At 34.4% G+C, this 19,091-nt stretch overlaps 3 protein-coding genes across 4 annotated transcripts; all 3 read right to left on the bottom strand.

Annotated features, from left to right (window-relative positions):
• Positions 1-2,626: 2,626 nt before the first annotated feature.
• On the bottom strand, positions 2,627-7,351 carry LOC102609023 (uncharacterized). Of its 2 annotated transcripts, none has more exons than XR_371136.4 (6): positions 7,144-7,350; positions 6,159-6,572; positions 4,992-5,769; positions 3,849-4,093; positions 3,179-3,273; positions 2,627-3,074 (listed from the first exon to the last, which is right to left on the bottom strand). XR_371136.4 is itself a non-coding variant. In XM_006483252.4 (6 exons), exons 2-5 carry the CDS (start codon positions 6,555-6,557, stop codon positions 3,195-3,197), a joined length of 1,386 nt encoding a protein of 461 aa, XP_006483315.2. In that variant the 5' UTR covers positions 6,558-6,572; positions 7,144-7,351; the 3' UTR covers positions 2,627-3,074; positions 3,179-3,194. The 2 variants fall into 2 exon arrangements, 1 of the variants encoding a protein (XP_006483315.2); XM_006483252.4 differs by having other exon boundaries at positions 3,964-4,093; positions 7,144-7,351.
• A 1,335-nt stretch (positions 7,352-8,686) lies between these two features.
• LOC102609583 (pentatricopeptide repeat-containing protein At3g54980, mitochondrial-like) lies at positions 8,687-12,126 on the bottom strand. Its single transcript, XM_006483254.4, has one exon. It carries the CDS (start codon positions 11,924-11,926, stop codon positions 9,374-9,376), a length of 2,553 nt encoding a protein of 850 aa, XP_006483317.1. The 5' UTR covers positions 11,927-12,126; the 3' UTR covers positions 8,687-9,373.
• A 3,424-nt stretch (positions 12,127-15,550) lies between these two features.
• Positions 15,551-19,082, bottom strand: LOC102609884 (tRNA (cytosine(38)-C(5))-methyltransferase 2). Its single transcript, XM_006483255.4, has 10 exons — positions 18,931-19,082; positions 18,708-18,818; positions 18,398-18,491; positions 18,202-18,320; positions 17,984-18,106; positions 17,152-17,497; positions 16,943-17,037; positions 16,414-16,479; positions 16,263-16,327; positions 15,551-16,119 (listed from the first exon to the last, which is right to left on the bottom strand). The coding sequence occupies exons 1-10, from the start codon at positions 19,003-19,005 to the stop codon at positions 16,041-16,043; spliced, it is 1,173 nt and encodes a 390-aa protein (XP_006483318.2). The 5' UTR covers positions 19,006-19,082; the 3' UTR covers positions 15,551-16,040.
• Between the last annotated feature and the right edge of the window lie 9 nt (positions 19,083-19,091).

Here is a 19,091-nt window from a genome sequence, read left to right as displayed (position 1 = left end):
GTCTCGAGAAGAATTTGATAACGTACGAGATCTATATATCAACATTGAGAAAGTGAATGATTAACACTTCAACTTCAAGGGTAAAAATCATTAGGCCTTAACCCAGTGGCTAGAGCCACTCTCTCACAAGTGTGAGGGAAGTGGTTCGCCTACAGAACTATTGTAGGGGTTTAATTTAAATTTATTTTCTCATCTTTTAAATGAAAGTTGAAGTCTTTCGAATATTAGAGAGAGTTAAAATTTGGGTTGTGCAATATAAGAGTTAATGTAAACTAATCACAGTTATTATGTGACTGTAAATACCAATTATAGTATTATGTAATACGTTGTATCTTGAGCAATAGTCTCATGTAGTAAAAAAAAAAAATTCAAAGGACAAGAAAATTTAGTATTCGATTTTAGTTGTTATTTAATCTTTGATTCACTTGGGAAATTTACAATTGGATTAGATTTTGTAAACTGAATATATATTTTTTTTGTGATCTTTTGGATTGATATTGAAAATACAGGAAAAGTTTGGTAATTAACTCAAACTTTGAGAACTAAAAGAATATTTATCCTTAGAAATTTAACATGCTAAAATAATAAATAATAAATATGGGTTATACTGGACTTTAAACGACTTAGGTGATATATAGGGGTATAATTGTCATCTTGTATATATGTTAATGTTTCTACTAACTTTTTTAATGGTGGAATTTAAATTCAATTAAAGATTAAAATGAAACAAATTCAAATTTAGAATGACCCAAGTGATGTATTTCAAAAATATACAACACTAGTGAGTGCTAAAGTATTTTAGCGGTGGTACAAGAGGTTTAAGATTAAAATTGCACTCACATTAGTACAAAAGAGAATTAATATCCATTAATGTTAAAGAAGTTATTTAGGGTCCAATTAAATTATGGTGCCACAGTTGTGTGGTACCACAGCTGGATCCAGTCATTAGATCCAGTTTTGGTGATAACTGTAGGTTAGATCCAATGGTTGGATCCAGTTGTGGTATCATACAACTGTGGTACCATAGTTTTGCCCAGTTATTTATTGTAGGAGTTACTCTTGTGAATGGTTGACGCTACACTTGATAAACCACATAAATATACGAAGAACACCATCACATATGTGTTTGTGTTGGGGAGAAACTAACTTTAACATTCAATGTTGAACTTCTTCGTAAGAACATATGATTTAAAACTTCATGACCATCGAAATACATGAACCACTTAATTTCTGTCCGACGATTTTTAATGGAAAATAAAATTGAATGTGTTGTGTAAAATGGGAGTGGCTAGCTAGTATGCTTTTGGGTGTTTAAAAAGATTTTGCAATTTTTTTTTTTCAAAAAAACGACAAGTCCTAGGTAGTGTTTATTTTTTTGTCTGAAATATAAATGAGTTTAACTTTTTCTAAAGTCTGAATGGGTCTGAATACGAAAATATAAATGACATGTTTATTTTTCTTTTTTAAATATCTCAATATAAGTGGCAGCTTGTTTGTTTTTACAATAAAAAAAATCTTAAATTTGATTATTTGACGTTTATATCCTTGTAAATTAAAACAAAAAAGAGGATTGAATTTTATAATTTAGGAAATAAGTTATTTTACAGAGATATTTTTAGAATATAATATTTACATGTCATTCAAATCTTTTTTCATTCAGATAAAAATCACAAAAGTTTACTTTTTCTATTTAGATGTAAATGTCTGAAAATTAAATATAAGTTCCAAAAAACAAACAAGCTTATTTTTAAAAAATGTCTGAAATTAATAAAATTTTAGACTTCAGACATTTAACAAACAATCTCTTAGATTGTGTGAGAATATTACGGACAGCTCGCTAAAGATCTGGGTCGCAAATCCCGTACGACGTGACGGTTACAAACTGACGCCAGATAGGCAAGTCGGAGTGGGTTCACTAAACTGAGACGGTGGTTTCTGAGATTGAGATGAACTCAAAGTGGCTCAGCACAGTTCTTGGGTTTCTGGGGTTTTAATGTTTCAAATTGCAACTGGTTTAACTGTTGTCATAGCAAAGGCGGCCTTGTCACTGTCAATCTTTAGTTGTTCTTCCAAAGGTGCCAGTGCATCTTAAATTATTTAGTACTGTTATTCTGCCTGCAACGTGATAAAACAAAACATAAGAGATGCAGCAATCCTCGGACTTGATAATGGTTATTTACTTTGAAGAATTCTTAATTCAAGCATTATCATTGTCGCGCAAAGATCTCAAGGACTAGATGCTTGCTTATGGTTTTTTGACAGCCACATGTACTCATGTATTGCCCACAGGCACAGGCATTGAGTGAACAACTTATTATGTTAGCCATGAACTGCCCCTATTTTGTATATGATGATGAAAGGGAAGTCAGTAACTCCCAATTGTCATGCATAGAAATCTTAGCATGCTTTGCAAAAGTTACATAAATTACCCGCAGAAGAAAATTTCATTTGTCAGAATTGAATCTTCAATTTTTGCTCAAAACAGCTTCTCAGATACTGCTAATGTTTGAAATGGCCAACAAATTATCAAGAAGCAATCATATACACACATATATATATATATATATAGAATGTATGTATTCATATTTCACTCCGTTGCGCTTGAAGTTTGAGGTACAAAACACCATAACCAAAAATGATATTTAATTCAATCCTTTCAGGAGCTTGAGATAACAGAAATCCATAATTATTTGTTAACAACTTCTTAGTGTATTAACAAACATCCTATATCTGATGACAACAACGTCGGTAGAGGGCATCAATCTTCCAATGTTTGATTACAACATCTTGTATATACAGCGTGTGAATAGTGGTTAAAAACTTGCCGCAAACAAATTACTTTATTACATCTCCGATGTAGCTGCAATCTTCTGACTGCAGCCATGTATTTTCGGGTTGCCTGCCCACACAACAAAGCAATGTTGCTCATCTCATAAGCTTTCAACTGGGCTTCACGTTCATAACTGGTACATGGCTCAAATAACATTCACAACAGCTTGTATCTCACTGCAAAATTTCAACTCATCTTCTGAAATGCCGCTGCTTTCTCTTCATCCAGTGGATGGAGTAAGGACCTGCCAAAAAGGGGAAAACAAAAATCAGTGCAATCCAACATGACTTATAAAGATATTAAACTTTGTTTATTTCAGATCAAACTCTGAACAAATCTGAAACCCACATTTCAGATTATGATTTCACACTTCACTCATGCAACGCTGTTCATCACTTTCTCTGTGTCTTCCCCTGCCATCTGGTGTCCAGCAGATACAAACACTGAAATAGTCATCATGTTAGAAGGCATTAAGTCCCCAAGAGAGGTCAGACTAGACTGACTACTATAAGCAGAATGTTACAGCAATGTAGCCAAAAATATTTAGCTCTTCTACTACCACTGCAATGATCATGTTTAACATCTTTATAAAGACCAGAGTCCACTATGAAAAAGTGTCGTAATACCCATGCTGAAATTCTGACAATAGCTTTATTATAGCTAGCATGACAGTAGCTTTTTCAGCAATTTTACCAGAAACTGTGTCAAAAACTGTATTAATATTTTGAACAAAGAAAAGGTCATCTTTGTTAACACATCTTGGTGGGGAAACAGAGGTCCAACAGATATTACATAGACAATGCAATATTCAAGGGTACTGGGGAGAGAAGAGACACACACACCCATGCACACGTACACACATGGGTTTTAAACCCACCCACACTTAAACCCAAGAGAATGAATTACAAAATAAACAAATATTTCATGCTATAATTGAAATTGAAATGAAAGAAAACAAAAGCCAGTGAGCCAAAAGTGTCAATAGGTGCATTGTTCAATCTAAAGTTAGATAAGTGACCTTCCATAGCAGGATTCTGCTTTGGCTTGTTGATAACCCCAAAACACCTGGAATGAACTTTATCTATTATCATCAAAGAAAAGAAGATAATGAAACCAGTGTGCAGTGGCTTTACATCAACTGTCTCATTTGGAGAGCATTGAATGCTGATAATGCCCCATTTATTATGCCAAGGGAAAGGAGGTAAACCCCAGCATCATCTTTAGACCTTTGGAAGCAAGGCATGCATGCCTCCAACATTGGCCCTGGAAAACGCAGGGATGATCAATAACATGTCCAAAATGAAATATTCCAATGCTATCACATGGTATCAAGAAAAACCACCCATCTGATAAATTAGATCCAACAGCATCTAATAAACAAATACTAATATCCTTAACTTTTGGGATAATACAAATGAAAGAAAGGAAGCAGGAATAGGGAATTTCATTAGCCAAGACAATACAATAGGTATCAATGTTAAAGCCTCATACCCAAAACAAACACCCAGTAAGCAACCAAAAAGCTCCCATATTTTTGTGAAGCATTTCTTTAATCAATGTGACTGGCACTGTAGCAAACGGGATACCTCTATCCAATATTTATGCGTACATATAAACAAAGTAAGATATTTGCTAGTCATCCTGACATCCAGAACATCAAAAACACAATCATTGCTATTGGCAATTCAAAGCAAACCCATTGGAGTATGAATCGATAATTATATATTCAACAATCATCCTCCCATCACATTTACAAACAGTTCCAAAAATAAAAGTGGGATCATAGAGAGAGCATGTCCTTGGAAGCTGCCAGTTACTCAGTACAACATGGTCACCACTAAACCGTCTAAGGTCGCAAAGATATTCAAGATCTTTATTTTGAAATTACAACAAGAGTACTGGAAAATAAATAAACAATGATAGTGAGAATGGAAATATCTACTTTTATTAGGATTATTCATACACAATTTCCAAGTTACAACTTTCCACTGTCTATGCAATTGCAAATATTAACAAACTTGATAAAGCTGCAAAAGTTGACAATTAAAGCTGATTCTTACAAAATAATGTGGCACCATAGGCAATTAAAGAAGATTATGTTTTCAAAAAGGCAAAAAGTAGAACCCCTAAACTTAGTATTCACTAATGTGAAGGTTTGTACCAGATATTAAATTCCTTAGCTCCATCAAATGTTCATCATTTGTGATGTGAAGTGTAATGCGGAGATTTGTCAATAATGCTTCTTGTTCCCAACTCAAGGGACCAGAAGCGTACAATGCCTCTAGAATACAACGATAAGCATGCAACTCTAATCTATGGATTCTTGCTGCTACATCCTCTCCTAGAGGAAGGGGCATTTTCTCTTCCTCATCTCCGCGGCAAGAAAAAGATTCAGCATCACTATTAAGGGGATCTGCATCTTTAGAACAACCTGCTAAAAGACGACTAGACAAATCACTCGTACTGTCACTAATAATACTACAACTACCAACAGAGCATATATCACTATCAGAATCACTAGCTTCTGAGCTCCTTCCATAAGAACACTCAACAACACAATATGGTTTTCTCCTCTCTGTTTCATAAAAGCCACTTGTTTGATAGTTAGAGGAAGTATACATGCATGTTTCACCCAGACTTTCTCGTGGGTTAGCAACAGCATCTACCTTTTCAAGTAAGGAGGATGGATTCCTTGAAATCACTTGTGGGCGCTCACTGCCATTTTCAATTGCTCTCCTCTTCTGAATGTTTCCAGTACATGCTTCAGCAGAAGAGGAAACAAATGGTGAGGCTCTTTTCAATGTTCTAGCTGAGACAGCATGCGACTCCTGGAAATCAGTAGTGTTTTCACCAGCTTGCACAGATGTAGTATTAATCTTCTTAGGAAAGTTTGGTGTTGATACCCTGTTGGACTTCACAATATCTGAATACCCTGAACCCTGTGAATAATTGTAGCCAGCAGACAATTAGTTATAGGCAAAAATGACTATAGCAAAGACAGTGAAATTGGAAGAAGGGGCACGACAAAGTCGAGATGACTAGACAACACTCAAGTGGTTAGAACTTAGCCAGAAAACAACCATTCAAGTATACATAATTGTAATATTAGAAGTTCCATGGCCAACTAATCACAATAAATGACAAAGATGAGAACTCAAATCCGTCGAACAAAAGATAGAAACAATCAAAAAAGACAAATAAATAACTGTAGAAGAGCCCATCAAAATATTTTCAAAAGAATTTCCCCAACAAAGAAATGACAAATACAAAAACATTGAAAAAACAAGAGTAAGACAAATGAAGTGATAAACGAAGGGGCAAAGTTTACCTTTCCAATCACAACCCATTTATCATCCTGCCAAGATTGTCGCACCCTGATGTTTGATTTGTGGGTTTGGAATTCCCTAGAAGACCCAAGGAACCTAACTGAATAGCACTCCCCACCCAGAACCTTCAAAACTGTAGCAATTTTCCAGGAAAAATCATCAAGCACCTCCACCAGGTCGCCAGCCATCCAACTTGTCACACGCTGCACAGGAGGAGGACAGGGCCTAATCTCCTTCCTTGACACCCTCTCCTGAGCTGTTTCATTAGTCCTGCCTGAGTACCGAGCATATTCAGCAGTGTAATTGTGCCCATTGCCTGATATAATTACCGCACACCACCAAGCACCAGAAGGCACCTCACTTTTAAAAATCTCAACTTGGCTCCCTTTCTTGAATCTCATGATGACTTGCAATATCTGCAATAGCCAACAAAAAAAACTCTCTATAAGACATCAATCTAACATATGCTAATTCAAACCACTAAATCATAATACAATTAATAACAACCGCTTATGTCTTTAGCCTAATATTTCATACTAAATAAAGTTCTCCCCCCAAAAAAAAATATTGAGACCTTTTTATTAAAAATAAAAATCGCAGTGAAAAGGGCAATCTGCCAAAGCTATTTCTCCTTTCTAAAACAATCTTAATAAAATTCCCACTTTTTCTATTTGATGACAATATTATCACAAATATCTGTAATATATTCATCATAAACAAAAAAAAAAACGGACGAAAAGAATCTCGAGAGCATCAGTCAATTAACCAAATCAAAACGAACTAAATTAGATAAATAATCCAAGTTGATCACACAGTCACAACATCAAATAACTTAACAATGCAGCAAAAAATATTTTTTAGCGATCTTAAAAACATCAATCTTTCAAAAAAAAAAATCATTAAACACGTAAATAAATAAATGTGAGATCAAAAGTGAACAAAATTAAAAGTGCAGCAATCAAAACCCTAATTTTCTCCTTTACCGACCTTTGTACTTTGATCGCACGAGGCTTGATTGAAGAAAGAATCAGTTATGGATCTTTGAGTGTTTCTCTTTGAAATATTATTTGTAATGTCTTCGTCGTGTTTCGTGTTTTAGGGTTTCTAAATTGTGAAGAAGAAAACACAGGAAAAAAAATATTTATTTGCTGATGAGTAATTAATTAATTAATTTTATTTTTTAAATACACAAATGGTTTTTAAATTTTAATACGTGGGATTAAAGCTTTATCCCAACCGGAAAAAGGTTCCCCAGTGGGAGCGATTTTTGTTCACTCGCATTTTGGAGCGTGAAAGCACTCTTTTATATATTGGTTTATTTTTTATTTTTTAAATATTGATTTGGCAAATCAAAAATGTTTTTAAGTTGTTTGAAAAAATATTCAAAGTCTACCAACTTGGTTTCATCTTTAGTAAATATTGGGATTAAAAAATTTATTTGACCTAATTGTTTGGTGGCAAAACATTTGGGTGAGAAGCTGTACAATAAAATAGTTGAAAATTTTTATTTTTTTTCTAATTTAATGTGCTTGAGCTTAGATAACATGTATCACAATTCTATCATATTGTAATACAATATTTAAAAGAAATTTAGAATATCAATTGACTAAGTGAAAAATCCTTTAAGTGATATAAAAACTTTGTGGTTCAAATCTCATTCGCATGAGTTAAAGTTTAATTTCCATGATTTTCATGCTTTAAAGGAAAAAAATAAAATAAAAAAGAGCAAAGAAAGAAAGAAAGAGAGAGATCAATTTATTCATTTAAACTCAAATGTGAATTTCTTAGTTAACCTTTTAAAATCGCATACATATTGAAAACATTCCCAAAAGCCTTGTTCAAAATAACAACTAATTTTTCTAGCAAAATAGTTATTGTTTACCTAATCCATTAAAAAATATGTGACACCACAAACAACTGTATATTTCCATCTCTAAAATATTTTTATTAAAAATGAATAGGAGGCCTTTAAATTTGGGTAAGTTGTGCTTACCAAACTAATGATAGAAAGAACTAGTATTCTCAAGCACGCAAGAGTCTTGATTTGGTGTGAACAATTTGGCAAGATCTTCTTAATTCTTCCTATAATACAAATGAATATCTAAATCAAGTTATAGATCGTCAGCCAGGCCATTGGCTATTTGGCTCTGGCTGAATAGTGTAACACTCTTTCCTCCAAATTTGGTGCAAATATTCGAGCTCTCACCGGGTACTCGACTTACTTAAATCCTGGGTACATCTCCCCATCAAAGGTGTCTACATTAGGCTCATTATTGTCTGTTCCTTTTTCTTTCAGGATGTTGCATTTGTAATACAATTTGACAATGGTCATAATCAGACAGCCATGCCTGCTTAAGCGTCTGATTCTCATGCTAAGAAGCAAGAAATGCCAGACTTTGAAATTGAAGCAGAAGAATCATATCATCTGAAAACACCAATATTAATTATTCAAGAGATGATAAAAGCAAATGATTGACTGAAAATCTATTAAAAGAAAACAATTTGCTAGTATAACACCTTGGCCAATATATGAATTAAATAAAAATTGTTATAAATCAAAAGTTCATTGTTTAACTCAACTGCATATCCTCAACATAAGAAGCAGACTCAAAAACAACCTCAAAACTGCAAATGAAAGTGTTATTTACATAATATCAGAGACCAAGAAATTTAAAAATTTTGGACAAATAGAGTTGCAATGACTTGTACTCAGTAACTCATATGACTGCAGATTGCATACAAACACATTAGCTGACTTGAGCTTTTGGTTAGCGCTTTACTGTAGTTTGAGTCATCCTCGGCAGTTCATGCAGCTCGATCCCCATGCTGTGATGTCTCCTACAGGGCTGCAATTCTGTCTCTGCCGGAGACTCTCTTTTCTGACTTCAGCTTGATCCATTAGCTGACTTGAGCTTCTGACTAGCACCTTTCTGTAGTTAGACATCCTGGGCAGTTCAAGCAGCTCGATCCTCATGCTGTGATGTTTTCTACAGGCTGGCATCTTCTCTTTCTTTCTAGCCCATGTATCTGATCTGCTCTGCCCAAACAGATCACAAAGTCATATCTGTTCTTTCCTTAGTCAGGCACACCTAGGAAAAAGGGTATATCCATTTGTTTGCAGTGGCTTTCAACACATACTAAAGCTCATGAGGCACTTCATTGTGAAAGGATTTAATCAAAGCTGGCAGGAATTTTGAAACCATCAAAACTTGCTCATTCAGGACACTGAAGCCCCAGAAACAGATTTTTCTCCTTTCACCTTTCCATTTACAAGAATATCATAAGTAGTGTCATCAGGTACAAGTCCTTTGTCAAGCATTTCATTATGCAGTCTAAAAGCCTCTTGCAAGTTTCCCTCCTTAAAGTATCCAGCAATCAGTGTATTAAAGATAAAAACATTAGGAGTCAGACACTTTCTATTCATCTCATCGAAAATCTTGCGTGCATTCTCGAGCTGTCCTTTACCATAGAGACCATTTATTAGAACAGTATATGTGATTATATCTGGCTCAATACCCTTGGAAAGCATCTCTGAGTAAAGATTTGATGCTGTAAGCAATTTACCCTCCTCTAACAATCCAGCAATTAAAGTAGTGTATGTTTGTAAGTCACAAGGAATCCCATCATTTATCATTTTTCTATGCATGTCAAGTGCTGCTTCCATATTACCTAAATTCCTGAAGCCATTAATCATGCTATTGTAGACGACTGTATTTGGAGATAGCCCAACTTCAAGGAGCTCAGCAAAAAGTTTACACGCACTTTCCATGTCTCGTCTTCTGCAAAATCCATTTATAAGACTACCGTATGCAGTAGCATCCAGTTGAAGACCCTCATTCATCATCTCATTTCGCATTTTCAAAGCAAGATCAATCTCATTTTTTCGGCAAAACCCGTTAATCAAGATAGTGTAAGTGACAACATTTGGGGAAAGTCCACTTTCATGCATCTCTCTGTAAACTGTCAGTGCAGAAATCATATCATCCTCTTTAACAAAACCATCTATAATGCTGTTGTAAGTCAAACATTTGGGAATAAATCCCTTCTCAACCATCTTCTTCAGCTTATCCCAGGCCACAGATGTGCGACCAGCTTTGCACAACCCATTGATAATTATGTTGGATGTATAATCTGTTGGAGAAATCTTTGCATTCTCCATTTGATCCAAAACATCAAAAGCACGTTCAGCATCACCCTGTTTAAAGTACCCATCTATTAGAACAGAATATGTGACAACATTGGGTGTTACACGCTTTTCAAGCATCTCTGAAAATACACTGTATGCCTCATCCATGTTCTTTACTGTGCAATGTGCAAGGATCATGTTGTTGTAGGAAACTACACTAGGTCTTACACCACTGGACACCATCTTTTGCCATAAATTGCAGGCTTCACTTACCTTACCCCTTTTACAGAGCCATGCCAAGAGATCATTATACGTGAAAACATTTGCAATACCGCTGTCAACCGCCTCATCAAAGAGCTTGTATGCCTCTTCCAGTAACTGAGCTTTCAAAAATCCACACAACAGTGAATTCACTATGAAGACACTAGGCTTAATACCCATGTGTTTCATTTGGGTGTAAAGCTCATAACCCTTTTCCACTTTCCCATTCGTACAACAACCTTCAATCAACACTGCAAAAGTAACCTTGTTAGGACTAAGACCATCTTCCTTAATCTTATCAAGCAACTCCAAAGCACTGCTCAAATCTCCTTGCTTGTAATATCCCTTCATCAAACTAGTTGCAACCACTAGATTCATTGGCTTCCCACAGCTCATCATCTCATCCTTAAGTCTGAATGCCTCTGTCAAATTTCCATGCTTCACGCAAGCCCCGATAAGATTTGTATATACCCGTGAAGGAACCCGACCCATATCTCTCATCTCCTTCACCAGTCCACAAGCTACTTTCAAATTGGGTTTCCTACACAAAGCTTGAATAACCATTCTATATGCCCTAGCATCAAGCTTTACTCCTAAAGCCTTTGCATCCCTAAAATACTTCTCGGCTTCCTCGGTTGTATCTTCTTTTAAGCATGCACGCATCATTACCCTTATTGTCACTGAATCAACACCCAAACCTTTTAGGTTCATCTTATTATAAAACTCCTTTGCTTCATCAATCAAATTTCTCCGAACTAATGCCTTCAAAACTGAATTCATACTTCGCAGCAACGGAATTATATCGCGCTCTATCATCCCATTACAACAATCTACAGCGTCATTTATTCTATCAGCTCGAACATAGCTACGCAGCAAGTAACTGAAAACCCCAGAATCCAAATCAAAATCAAACCTTTTCGCAGTTTCGATCAAGTGATCAATAATAGCAGCCGATGTGGGTTCTGAACCGCCTGAAACATAGTGATTAAGCAAATTCCGAGCATATCGATGAGACTCACGGTCTTTCATCAAAATGTGAAGCAGAACGCAAAATGTATCAAGGCTTTTGAGGAAGCCTCGCCGCCTTTCGACCCGTTTGAAGTACTCGAAAGCTGAAACTGGCTCGTTTCTGCAGCTTAGAAGAGAGCTTATCACACTGGTCTGTGATAAATCAGTGGGCTGAAAAGTATTGGATTCTGGGAAAATTGGGTTTCCAGAAAAATGGGAACCTTTGGTGATTTTCTCGGGAAAATTCTCGGAAACTGGAGATTCTGATGAGATGGGCTTTTCGGAGGACTGTGGTTGTGAGCATATTGATTTAGTGTTTTTGAAAGGCCGGATTATAAATGGTCGGATTGGTGAAGAAGTAAGCGAAGATCTCATCCTCTTTTTTTTCTTTTTTTTTTTAAATGCTTACAGCTGCTGGTTACAATTAAACCATGAAACCCTAATGTTCATGTAACATGATTAGTTAGATGGAAAGAGACGAACTTGTGGCGGCATGGGCTGGGCTCACACAGATTTCGGCCCTCATTGTTTTCGTTAAGCAGTTCAGACATTCAAGGTTTTTTTTTCAGTGGCGCTACTGCCAGCCCTTATTTTCTCGTATCAAAGCCCCACTTGTTTGGGATTTACAATTTTATTGTTGGTATTTACAATTTTATTCTTCAACTAAAAAGCAAAAATTCATCTAATTAAATTCACCTACAGTTTTATACTTATTCATTGGCACGGCAATGGCAATTTCTTTGGAGTGGTCCAATCCATATATTGTGAAATCTATTGAAGAACGGGTTGTATCACATCAAGAGAAAAAATACAACTAAGCCTAACACAGAACTTGTTGCAAGACCATCACAAGTGAGGAAACCACCAGGAATAGCGATGGTAAATATCCAATTATTAATGGATAATATCCATTCAAATACAAATACATAATTATTCATAATGGATATATCTATATTCATATCCAGTATTTAATATTATACATGGATATGAATTTTATTCATATACATATGGAGATCAATGGATATCCATGAATATTTTATTTTTATTGTATAAAAATAATAATATAAAATAGTTAAAATTTCAATATCAAATTTGGTTATTAAATTATTTATATTAGTAATAATATATATATATATATAATGGCAGTCCGGTCGCCGGTGGCAGAGGTCCGGCAACTTTCCGGCGAAGCCGACGGTGGTCCGGCGACCTTCCATCGAGGTCCAACGGTGATCCGGCTACCTCCGGCGATGTCCGGCAGTGGTCTGACGACTTTCCGGTTGAGATCTATTTATAATATTAAATCAATAAAATAAAATAATAATTATTAATGGCATTAAATAAGTTAAAAAATTAAAGGGTAATTTTGGAAACTTTAGTTTTTAATATAAAAGGAATTTAAATTCTTCACTAGTTAATATAATAGGAAATTAGATTTTGTTGTTTTTTTTTTCATTTTAGTTTAACAATATAATTTTTTTAAACTTTAAATGGATAAATTAATTAGATTTTGGATATTCATACCCATCCAATATCTAATTGGATTTTTTAAAAATATCCATATTCATATCCGAGAAGATTTTGGATGGATATTATCCAGTCCAATTGGATTGGATATATGGATATCCAATTTGGATAGACCAATTTGTCATCCTTAACTAAGAAGGATTATGTTGTTTGAGAAGTAGGAGGTCGTGGATTCCTTTCGATAATCTTTTATTGGTTTTTGTTATTTTTGTAATGACAATTGATATTTTTGTAACCACCTTCTGTTAGATGTTGCTGGAGGTGAAGCATATAAGAATTGCGAGGTCTACTAAAATGAGGATAATGAAAAATACTCAGTTTTCTTTCCTCTCTAAAATTTCCTTTCTTTTACTTATACTCTGCTCTTAATTTTTCATATTGGGAGTTGGCACTCGTTTGAAGAGTGTTTTGTTAAATTAATTTGTTTGTGTTGCAGAATAAGCGTACCATTAATTTTTCTCTATTACAAACTCTTTAAACTTACAAACATAAAAACAGAAGTGAATGGTAAAAAGAGTAAAAAATTAATATAAATTAAACTTTATCCCAATTTATGTTTGTAGGAAAGATAATTTATGAAGGTTTCATAAATTTTTAACTTTATGAGCATGTTGGGGAACAATCAAATATTGTACTTATTATTTTATTTTTTTTTGGAAATGGAATACCCAGTTAAACTAAAGTACATATACCCGAGTTATCTACGTCTTCTTTATTTGTTTTGAAGAAGACAAGCGTACTTTGCAAGAACACCGAATACAAAATTGAGTTAGGCTGTGAAATTTAAGAAACTGCCCCATAATTAAGGACTTAATTGAGGGGGTTAGTTTAGAAATTGAAATGAAATATGAATTAGTAAAAAAAAAAGGGGTTTGATAAGGATAATGGAGGGGTGCCAATAGCACCATTTTTTTTAAGAGCGACGTTATTTGACTCTTTAATATATCTTACTAGGCACACTTTTTAATTATTATTGTTTATTCTAAAATCATTCTTATTGAAAAATAAAAAATAATAATTAAAATATAAATATTTTTTTCTTCTCTCTCGATTAACTTTTCATCTCTCACATTTTTTTTAATGGATTCAAAAGTTGAATCAAATATTAACTCTTAAACAAATCCTAAATTTAAATTAAACAAAATCTTATATTATCACACAAAGCAAAACTAATATCATCAATAACAACAAACTCATCACTTGTTTATAAAATTAAAAAAATCCTATATTAAAATTTATCATATGTTGTGAAGGTGATGCAGTGATGTCCGATGGTGAAGAAGTTATGTGGAGATGATGAACTTATTGTTAATGAAAATAGGTGATCGAGGTGACGGTTATACTAAAAAGAGGAGTTGGGGATAGAGAATAAGATAATTTTTTTTTTTAATTTTGGATAAGGGTAATTATAAAAAGTAATAAGATAAATGAAAAGTGAGGCTAGTAAGATAATATGTGGAGGTTAAATATCAATACTTTATTTTTTATTCCATAATTGGAATTGGCATTCTTGGTTTGATATGTGTGGGGATATTTTCTAAAATTTACTTTCAAATTTATTTACTCTACATAAATTTAATAACTTTGAAATATTAATTTCTACTTTAAACACTCTTTCAAATACCTATATTGTCCCTCATTACCCATTTGATTAGTTAGCTTATTTTCTTTTTACACCCAATAAAATATTCATCATCACAAATAAAATATCTAACTTTTTTTCCTTTTTTAATTACTTTTATTCTCCATTCTTAAGCAGGTTTGATATGTGCTTGTTCTTTTCTTCAATGATGCAATTTAATTTTGGTTTATAAACTCATGAAAGCATTTTAATTTTGTTTTCTAAACTCATGAAAGCATATGGATTAGATAGAGTAAACATCAGAAAGCAAAATTTAAAATTTAAAACAAGTCTTTTCTTTTGATTTTCTTTGGTCTTCTTATGTTGGATTGGCGCAATTTATTGTCCGTCCTCTATCTCTCCTTCTAATTTATTTTGTTTCAATTACAAAAGAAAGAACATGTTTCTTGATGTTTTTTTTTCTAGCAATTGTACTAACAAATAAACAAATAAATAAAAGTTTAGTTCATAACTATAGATAATTTCTCAACATGAACATTAATTCAATTTTCATTATTGATGTGATTTATTGCGGATAACATATGATGTTGGATACAAATTTGTTAAATTAAACTTTATTGCATTGTCCTTAATAACAAGTTATATTAAAGTTAATTTAGTAATATAAAAAATTATTAAAATGTTGACTATTTAAAATATCTTTTAGATTGTAAATTATTGTCTAGACTATAGGCAATTTTCGCTGCAATCTACAAATATGGTAAATCAATTAGTTTCTTCCCTCTTTTATCTCCTTCTAAAGTCTTGGGATTGAGATGCAGTAATTTTTTAGCTGCAATGCTCTGGATTTTTTTAAAATATAAAACAAAAATTAATAGTATGAGTAAATACAATTTTTAAATAATAATTTGAATAAAATTATTAAAGATATAATTAATTTTTCACCGTAAAAATGAAAAATTATATCAACATAACTTTCAAACTACAACAATTAGTGCTCACCAAACACTTTAGTGCTGTAACTTTTAAGTTACAACAACCCAATCTTAATTTCAAACAAGCCTTCAGACAGGACAGTAAGCCTCGTCATCAGCCTCATCACGGCACAAAGAGGGAATTTTGTATAGTGCTCTATATTTCCCACTAAAGAACCTACTGTAATGTGTTTACAAAATTGATACAACGACTGGCTTGATTTCAAGATCCAGCTTCCTTGTCATAATTATAGGTAAATTAGGTATGAAAGAGGGGGAGCTCTATGAACTGGAAAAGGAGAGAAAGCCATAAGTTATTAGGATCAGTCGCTTCAGCCAAAAATTGGTAACTTGAATGCATCTTCACAGAGAAAGTTTTGCATTCGCTGAATGGATACTGAGCAAAACATCATCCAGCCTGGGCAAACAGATACTGGAGGAGGGGAGCAACAACTGCTATGCTTAAACTGTTCCCCAGCAGTGCATAACTGCAGTGAGAAGAAATTGACTAATCAAATTCACTAAAGACCAAATATTGTTATGATCATCTGTCAACAGGTGTTAGGTTCATCCAGTAGATTTCTGTTCATGCATCACAATTGGAAAGGGGACACACAGAAAAATAGCATACCGTTGTCTGAGGCTTAAGTGATGTGGGAACTGAAAGTCACCAGGGAAAGAATGCAAATTTGCAACCTAATTAACAAAATGACAAATTTATAAATTATAGACTAAAGATCAAACACTAGACAGTGATTAAACACCAAGTCAAATCTACCTACCTCCCTGGGGGTAAAGTATCTGAGGTGTTGCTCCTTCAGTGAAGATGCTTTCCCCTTATTCTTTGGCTGCATGTCAATTAAATCATAAATGGAAAGGCATGGTCAAGGTACTGTTACAAACTCTAAATCTCTAAGAAAAACCACATCAGACAACATATAACATAGACACCACCAGTGTTGAAAGGACAAGCATGGCATTGCATAGAACAGCAGAATTGACCAGATGTCAACAGCCCAAATTGAAGCTGGCACTAAATTTAATCAAATCTGTTTGGCCGGGTAACTATACTAAGCAGAAATGAACTCACTAGAAACAGACAGATATAGAACCACATGATACACGGGCATGTGATACTAAAATAGAGCATTTTACAAGAGATGAAATCTGCATCGGAATGCATAAATAATATGAAGCAATTAACCAAAACTCTATATGAAGCAAACATGTCATCGAATAAGCTAAATCTCAAAGTCCCAATTTCAAGTACACAACTCTCTGAAAGAGAAAGTGTCTAAAATACAATCTTACCTGGACAGTAGCCAACAGGGAGCCAGTACCCTTAACGTATCGGTAATAGCTCTTTGTAAAACAACAGCATCGCTTTGAGTCTGGATACACAATATCTAATCTCTATTAAGGATTTCTCTGGAGAGAAAGAAGACAATTTAGAAGGAAAAGATGGTAATGTACGCACGAATGCTATCAAGTACTAAAAAGAAGTAAAACAATAAGGATACCCATTGCACTTCCCCACCTCTCTATCAAGCTCAACGGGACAAGAAAATGGTCAATGGAGACACATCTATCTACTTCAACAGTTTCTTCTGCAGCTCCAAAATCATCAACTGCAGCAGTGCCAGTTGAGAGAAAACCAGTTTCTGTATTTACTTGGTCACCAGAGTTACTGAATTCCAGAAACCTCTCTACCGGGTCACAAGACTCTAGCAGTTTATCCCAGCTGTCATCAGGTTGATCATGTTTGGTGATAACAGTCATATCATCATTCCCCAGCAATGGACTTGGAGACCGCAGGAGTTGGTTGTTAAGCAGTTGGCATCTAAAAGATAAAGGTTTTCTTTTTGCCTGCCATGGTAAATGAATACAAGTTACTTTCACGGAGAACCTTTCCAAATAACTGAGATAAGACAAGAAAATGAATAATCAGTATCTGCACATTCATCCACCAGGAATAACATATCATCACCCATAAGGTCTGAAGAGCCAGAACATCCTAGTGCTTTCAAGGAAAATCAGACTTCAAAACCAGCTATGACCACTATCTTGAAATTACCATTACAGCATAACATTGATATATGGGATCATCACAACCCTAACAGAAACCCATTCACTCAAACACAGTATCTGATTTAATTCTAAATCATAACAATGATTTCTATCCGTAACAGTCTAACATAGGGAAAGAAATAATAATTTGAAATAACTGCAATATTGGAAAACAGACAATGACAATTAAAAGAAGTAACTAAAAAGGCAGAGGAAAACAGCATAGAAGAAACATAATCACATGCACACGCACACGTGCATGCACACAAAGTAGATGATGGCTACCAAGCAAAAGTAGCGCGGCCTGGAGTATGGCACACCGAACTGTAGTGGGCTCAGAATAAACTCTTGCGTAAGATAATCTGAATTGGCCAATATCTCAATCATTTTTGCATGAGTATCTGAGGTCTGAAACCAAAAAGAAAGAAGAGAAGAAATAAGGTAAAAAATTTCTTTCACTACAATTTGAAAAGCAAATTGAGAAGATGTTGTCCTGGACAGACCTCAAATCCAACAACATTTTCCACAAATAACATATGAGGAGGTTTCACAGTATGTGGTATAAGTTCGAGAATTTTGAGAAACGAAAATGCCCTAGCATCACTAGATTGCTTTTGTAGCCCTGATCATGAGATATTCACCAATCAATAATCTTATTTATGAAAAACAGAAAGTAGACTGTGAAGAGCAACATTTCACCTTGCCTAGTGTAGGGTTGACATGGGGGGGAAAGAAGCCATGCATGTGCCCCATACATGTCAAGCTCAGCTGCAGTCAGGTTCTGAATGTTCCCCTATATTAACCAGAACACTTAAATGATGAAGGACCATATTGTGTCTATATGTATAGGAATACCAAGCAGATTAACAGTTAAAGCAATACCCATCAAAGCTCCTACTTTTGAGCAATTCAAAGCCTAATACAAAATTTTGAAAAATGGTACTGCAAAAATATTTATCATTGGTCATATCAGGAGATAACCACAAATTTCAATAATTGGGGGGGGAACCTGATACGGGCGATGACCAAAATTGAGCTCATAAACGTCATTAGCTTTGTCATTAATGTCAAATGCTTCTACTACTTGTGCGCTCACGTCAGCCTTCATTAGTGAATACCTCTTAACAAAAAATGTAAACAAACAGATTTAAAGCCTAGAGTTAGTTCAATTATTAACACATCAAAGAGGATGAGATAACGAATAAGGGTTTAGGGTTTAGAGAGGAGCTTACCATGCCACCGATTCCACTGTAGAACTCCAGTACTCTCCATGCTTCGCCGTCGTTTTTGCACATATCCTTCTCCATTTGATCTCTCCCACTCTGTTTTCTCCAGTCTTCACCAGGGTAGGGCTTAAGGATGGAGAAGGAAGAGTTCAGATTCTAATAATATT

This window comes from Citrus sinensis, chromosome 1 (genome assembly GCF_022201045.2).
Source record: "Citrus sinensis cultivar Valencia sweet orange chromosome 1, DVS_A1.0, whole genome shotgun sequence".
Lineage (NCBI taxonomy): Eukaryota > Viridiplantae > Streptophyta > Magnoliopsida > Sapindales > Rutaceae > Citrus > Citrus sinensis.
This window is presented reverse-complemented; position numbering and strand designations above follow the sequence as displayed.

Coding starts and splice junctions, on each gene's coding strand:
- LOC102609023 (XM_006483252.4), bottom strand. CDS start 6,557: ATGAGATTCAAGAAAGGGAGCCAAGTTGAGATTTTTAAAAGTGAGGTG. Junction 4,094..4,991: donor GCTAAGGAATTTAATATCTG/GTACAAACCTTC, acceptor TGCGTTTTCCAG/GGCCAATGTTGGAGGCATGC. Junction 3,274..3,963: donor CTCCAAATGAGACAGTTGAT/GTAAAGCCACTG, acceptor TGACTATTTCAG/TGTTTGTATCTGCTGGACAC.
- LOC102609583 (XM_006483254.4), bottom strand. CDS start 11,926: ATGAGATCTTCGCTTACTTCTTCACCAATCCGACCATTTATAATCCGG.
- LOC102609884 (XM_006483255.4), bottom strand. CDS start 19,005: ATGGAGAAGGATATGTGCAAAAACGACGGCGAAGCATGGAGAGTACTG. Junction 18,492..18,707: donor TTGGTCATCGCCCGTATCAG/GTTCCCCCCCCA, acceptor TGGTTAATATAG/GGGAACATTCAGAACCTGAC. Junction 18,321..18,397: donor TCAACCCTACACTAGGCAAG/GTGAAATGTTGC, acceptor TCTCATGATCAG/GGCTACAAAAGCAATCTAGT.